The sequence below is a fragment of the Etheostoma cragini genome, chromosome 19 (genome assembly GCF_013103735.1).
Source record: "Etheostoma cragini isolate CJK2018 chromosome 19, CSU_Ecrag_1.0, whole genome shotgun sequence".
Lineage (NCBI taxonomy): Eukaryota > Metazoa > Chordata > Actinopteri > Perciformes > Percidae > Etheostoma > Etheostoma cragini.
The window spans coordinates 10,460,883-10,467,107 of record NC_048425.1 but is presented as its reverse complement, the minus strand read 5'-3'; the positions used below and the strand labels follow the sequence as shown (position 1 = coordinate 10,467,107).

Genomic DNA, 6,225 nt, shown 5'->3' with positions numbered 1-6,225 from the left:
CCTGGTTGTGTTGTAAAAAGACAGCAAAACCAAAAGCATTTACTTACTCAGTCAAGCCAAGTGTTAATTGGCTGTCAATGCATTCCAACCAGGGCAACACATTGTGATAAACAGATGAGTAACGTAATAGGGAGCGCCAAGGTTACTGCCCAGTTTCTATAATGACAAATGACTTTTGCTTTGGAAATTAAGAAAAGACATCAGGGTTGTATTAAAGCTGTGTGAGAAAGCTGTCTTAAAGGGGCGCTATGCAGTTTGGGCCATGTCTTCGCTTTGGCCAAAACACAGCTCCGGAGTAGATATTTGGCCGTTTCCTCTGTTCCTCCGACAATGCTTTCCTGGCTTTCTGCTTCTTTTTTGCCAGCTCAGACATGACGATAGTATGAAAAACTCATCGCTACCTTGTAAGGCATATGTGTGCAGTGCCATGAAGCAATTTGTTAAATTGCTTGGCCTGATATCACGCGATACTTTCTGACGCCGAGGCTGGCCAAAAGTTGCAAGGGTGGTTTTTCCGCTCACAGGCGCTAGGGGGAAGCAAGACAACCACCGTTCAACTCGAAAAAAGAAATTAAATAACTATTCCAATTACTCCAAAGCTCTTCATTTAAGGTAATAACTAGTTCACTGGTGCATAGTCCCCCTTTAAGAAGGGTTTGCTTAACTTAGACATAGCTCAATCGCGTTGTAAATATAAAAAAAAGCCTTTTGGTGAACCTCGTTCTAAATCCTATTAGAGGTAAGAAATAATGTAGCGGAAAAGATTATGATTAGAAATTCTATCAGAGCTTTAGAACAATCATAAAGCGGTATTCTCTGTAAATGAGTCAGAAACAGGACACACACTGATCACAGCTTGGTTGATCAGAATTACTTCAGTACAGTGAGTAAGTGAAGAACATCGGGGTTGAGATGCAGTGCCTTTGTGCTTGGCCTCCTGAAAAGAATACCTTATCTCAAGTAACAATACCTTTATCACATGCTGGTTCTATACAGTATTTCACAAGTGCTACACTGTAATTAGCAGAGATGAATAATATTTAAGCGAATGTACATAATTTGTTGCCATGCTGTAAAGTAAATCCAGTTTCCTTGTATGTTTGTACGTACTGTATGTATGTATGTATTTATATTTGTAAAACTTTGGACTCTATAGTTCAAATCTGTCCTAGCAGAGAGATCCCCCCCCCCCCCCCCCCCGTTTTTATTGCATTGTATACTGATGTGCAGCTGCTTGTCCAACTTACTTTGGAAAGCCATTTTCCAATAAAAACTTTGAAAACTATCGAAAGTTCTTTTTTGTGCTTGGAGACAGTAGCTGATGAAGAAATTGTTATTCTAGACCTTTCGCAGATTTTACCCGGTTGCCATGGAATTCATTCTCAACTTTAAATTGTAAGGAGTACTCAGAAAACATCTCCATTCCCATGACATCGTGAGCCAGGTATGAAAACCCCCGAGTTGCATTATGAGAAGTGGGAGATCCAGCGTTTTTAGAGCTTGACCCATATTATAAGACCATAAGTTAGGATATCTTGACTTCTGCTGCATCAATTTCGACCATTCTTTTTTTAGTGTGTCCATTGTGAGCCCCACAACTTTATACACAATTACAGGAGCACTCCTTTAATAATTTAAGTATTTGAAACAAAGGGGCCAGAGCCATGACATAGCCTACAAAACAGCCTTGGACCACCATTGATGTGTTAATGTGTGTATGTAAGTGAAATATGGCCAGTAGTGTATACAGTGAAACAAGCTTCTCATTGGAAGCGTAACAGGGTTTCAGATAACAATACAGCTGAGATCAAATATGTACAGCATGTTCCCTAACATCAGTTTTTACACTCTACTGTTTGTTGGTGCATAAAGCCATTAATCCGCCTATTGATTCAGACTCATTTAGAGGCCGATGACTTCCTGGAGAAATGGCAGGGCACTTGGGTTTGGAAAAGCGCACTTAAGGTCCCGCGCATGCGCCGTCTGCCATTCATTAATCGAACCCTTCACGTATGCAAGCGACAGCTTCATATAACTCATTTGAACTCTTCAGCGCTCAGTGTGTCTCTAGACTGCTAGTGGCTAGGTGTGTCTTGTGTTGGACACGGCGGGGACGAGGTGGAACATTGTCCTGGCGGGTCACTGTCATGCCGGGGGCTTCCTGTCACAGCTTTCCTCCCTCTGTCACGGCGACTCCGCCCCGCTGTTCCCGGTAGACCGAGCGGGCACCGCGCACTGGCCGGGCGCTTTTTGACAGTTTACCTTCCATTTCCTCTTGTTGGTTTTTATTTTTATTTTTGATAGAAATCACATCGACTGTTTTTGATACCTGTTTGCAGTGGCAGTATCTGTTGGGCTCCAAGTTTTTTTTTTTTCTAGTCGGAGTACAAGAGGACCAAGTGAGTTGAAGCGCTTCCAGTCGGAATAACCCCTCAGACGCTTCTAAACATGGCATTGACTCGGGAGCTATTCTCCTTCCTTCTATGCACCGCCATGAACACGGTTTACCACTGTGAAGCAACAGGTAAAGACTCCTTCATTATCCATCTTATTGAAATTAACCTCAATGCCTTAATTAAAAAATGAGGAAAAACCCTACCCTTAGGGACACCAATTGTCTTTGTGAATGATTAATGTGTTGTAAATAAATAAATGTTCTTCCTTTAAACACAGGGGACACGAGGCACCCCTATGTTAAATTCCCATAGAGGCAGGCAGAGTTTTATTATTAAAGGTCAGTTATTTCATGGATTAGGATAATATGCCTCCTGATAAAGTTTCCTTGGCCTTTGGAATTAAACTAACCCCCCATCATCACATACTTCTACATTTATATATATGTATATGGCTTTGTAATAACTTATTATTTAAAAACATTTCAGTATTATGGGCTAATATTAAGAGATCCTCTCAGTGTTAAGCCTCATCTGAAGATCTTATGAATAAAGTCGCTAATCGGAGACACTTCTCTGCAGCACCACAATATTTCAATTCAGACAATCTGTTTCCCAAAAGTGAACTTGAACTTCCATTTAATACCAAGAATTTTTTTTGTTGTTGAGTATGTCACATATTTTTGCCGTAAATCTTTGTGAACATTTTGGAAAGTAGTGTGGGAGCCTGCAAACAATAGGCACTGGAGCCCATTCATCACATCGAAGCACTATGGAAGAGGTTTGCTTAAACATTCTTCTTTAAGGTTCTTTAACATTTTAATAGTAGCCATCATATAGGCTTACTGCACATATTCTAGCACAGTGTATTTAAGAAATATCGCGGTACATTCATTTCCATTGTAAAACAAAACAACAACAAAAAAACAGGCCAAACAACTTTTTTTGATGATATTGAACCTCTAATGTAAAGTTCTCCTTCATGTTAAAAATCCCAAATAATTCCTACTCTGTCCTCAGCATTCCCATATGAAATATACTATATATTATATATTTATTGCTATGTGGTCACAGAAAATGGCACTTGCAGGAATATAATAGGAATCTATTTGGTCCTTTAGTTAACCTGCTGATGAAAAGTGTTTAAGAAGTGTATAAGAATCTGAATATAAGAATCATATACTGTATAAATATACCGTATATATATATACATAAACTGTACATATATATGTATGTCTTCATGAGCATACGTTGCAACATATTCATGATTTCAAGCACCAGGGATGTATTATTCAAGTGACGTCATTCAGGTGAGATTATTTCCTCATTTGTCACCCTACAGCTCCACCCCCTCCCCCGACCGGGCTCAACTACCGTTGGCTGGACCCGTTTACTGTCAACGTGTCCTGGCAGCGGCCCAGGGGTCTGCAGGACGGGGAGGACTTGTACATGTACCGCGATCAAACTGATAAAGTAGGTCACTTTCTCTTGGGTATTTGTTTGTTTGTGTGCGTTTGTTTGTCTGTGTGTGTGTGTGTGTGTGTGTGTATGTGAGAGAGAACACAGCATCTATGCTTTCAGTCAATCCATGTAAATTTGAGAGTTGGCCGTTGACAGTATATTGATAAGATTATTGCTAGGTCACAGGACAATTTTTCCTTTATGAGAACAAAGAACACACTTTAATCAGCAGTTTCTGAATACAGTGTTATACTCATAAGGCGTTGTGCAAGACTCTCATTCGAGCTGTTTCAGTCTTTATGCAGACCTCTTGGCTAGAACAAGCACTTTGCAGAGAAATACGCTTTTTAAGCATTTAACTTCAGGTCAAGCCCTTCTCACATAAAACAGTAAGCGAGGTTTAGAATAAAGGTACAAAAAGGTTCTTGCATAAGACCCATTGTCTAATATAAAATACAAAAAATACATGTTGTTTGGATATGACGTGAACCTAAAACAAGCAACAACAAAAAAATAACAAGTTTCATTGTGTGCACAAACAAGGTCCCTTCCTGAAAATGGAGGTGGTTGGAAGCAGAGTGTTTGAATATGTGTAAGCATAGCCGTCATTGAAACCTGTGTTGTTTTTTCTACAGTCTCCACAAACCGTGCACTCCTCGTGCACGATTTGGAGATATTTCACAGACAGCTTTCTCACAGAAGAGATGGGCTCTGATCGTCGGACGTACCACGTTTGGACAGTTGGCAGTAAATCCTGTGGTTATCATTTGAACAAGAGCACAAGCGTGCCCATTACCGTTCATACCCTTAAGCCCCGAGGTAAGAAGCAGGACGCTGAAATACTCCAGTGCATCCACGATGAGGCATTTTAAAGGCTTTTGCACGCATGTATATGACTTCTTTGTTTTTGTTCTGCACAGCTAAAGTGAAGGACTTCAAATGTTTGATCAACGCCACAGGAATGAACTGTTCCTGGAGCCCGGAGAATAAACCCATGGATCTCTATTGGTGAGGATTACAGCAACAGCCCATTTAAAGGAGCTACCAGTATGTCTCCAAATATGTGCAGTTGTTATGATGGTTGTTGATATTCTGAGGGACTATACATTATTGTTTTAACTTACCTGATCAGGGGAAGTGGAAACAGATTTAGTTTTAATGGCCCCAGAACTTAATTCACAATCTGGTCTTTGCACACGAAACGCCACGAGTTCCTCAAAGGGTTCCTAGTGCCTGAGGAAAGTTTCTGCAGCCGACACAAAATGGGCAAAGAATAACAAATACAGCACACGTAAATTCAGGATAAACCAGGATTAAGAGCCAAAATATTAAGATCTCTGCATGGAAGTGCTCACCTTGCCAGCAGCATTGCAGGGTAACAGCCTACGTGTGATTTTGAGGTTTTTTCAGGGTGTGATTGTTTATTTATTTGCATTTATAGCCCCACACAGATATTAATGGGCAGATAATAATCTGAGGACTTTATGAGCATCTAGTGGCAAATGAAGGAATTGCAGAAATGTGTTTCTGCCAGCGGTGGCCGCCTTCCCTGCTCTCATCCCCCCCCCATGTTGTCCTTACAGGGTTCTTGGTAATTTTTCGAAGGAGTTAAAGAAGTGCGATCGGCCTTACAGCAGTGCGCTAAGGAGCGGTTGTTACCTGAACGTCAATGCTGTCAATAATGACATCTACATACTGCTGGACACTGGAGCTGCCTTCAGCACTTTTAAACCTGTGCTTGGTTGGTGTTACTTCTAGTGGTTTATGATTGATGTCTTCACAAAATGTGAAAGTAAATATATTTGTGTTTTGCAGCCAAGTACAAGTAGAAAGATATCTTTTTTTTTGTCCTCAGAAATACCTTCACCAAAGCTGAACATCAGTGCCGTGGGGGATAAATTCAACCTGAGCTGGCCCCCTCCAGTGGTTGGGACTTATTGTCATTGGGTATACGAGGTCTGCTACAAGAAATGCAATGAGCCCAAAGTGAGCAGTCAGTTTCATTGTTTATACTAAACAAAGTCCCATACTGTAGCGTTTCCACACCTGACTAAACGCAACACTGCGGTTTTGTGTGCTCACTCACTATTTCTTAGGTATGCTTGAACTTCACCCCACCCGGAGAGCCTGTCCAGATGCCCTACGATGAAAGATGCCGTTACGAGTTCCAATCCCGAGCCAGGACTAGTCCCTACGTCAAGGAAATATTCAGCGGCTTCGGTGACGTTGTATCTTATGGTAACTGTCCAACCAGCTGTACTTACAATAGTCTCGCATCGCCAGACCTTCCTCCACAGTGCTGCCGAGGAGGGTTTGACTGGTCCACACAGTGTTTCGGGATGGGAGGAAAACGTGCTCTGGTTTATTGACA

The 6,225-nt window shown here is 41.3% G+C and overlaps 1 protein-coding gene and 1 long non-coding RNA gene across 2 annotated transcripts in view; both read left to right on the top strand.

Moving 5' to 3' along the window:
- The first annotated feature begins 7 nt into the window (after positions 1-7).
- Positions 8-1,277, top strand: LOC117934902. Its single transcript, XR_004654603.1, has 2 exons — positions 8-232; positions 651-1,277. It is a non-coding gene; the product is annotated as an uncharacterized LOC117934902 (long non-coding RNA).
- Positions 1,278-2,448: 1,171 nt separating this feature from the next.
- The window catches only part of LOC117935228 (interleukin-13 receptor subunit alpha-1-like), a 6,266-nt gene continuing 2,489 nt past the window's right edge, over positions 2,449-6,225 (top strand). The window contains exons 1-7 of the mRNA XM_034857366.1: positions 2,449-2,524; positions 3,736-3,866; positions 4,490-4,673; positions 4,775-4,862; positions 5,438-5,595; positions 5,710-5,840; positions 5,951-6,092. Of these exons, the coding sequence (XP_034713257.1) occupies positions 2,449-2,524; positions 3,736-3,866; positions 4,490-4,673; positions 4,775-4,862; positions 5,438-5,595; positions 5,710-5,840; positions 5,951-6,092 (910 nt within the window). The remainder of the gene's footprint in view (positions 2,525-3,735; positions 3,867-4,489; positions 4,674-4,774; positions 4,863-5,437; positions 5,596-5,709; positions 5,841-5,950; positions 6,093-6,225) is intronic.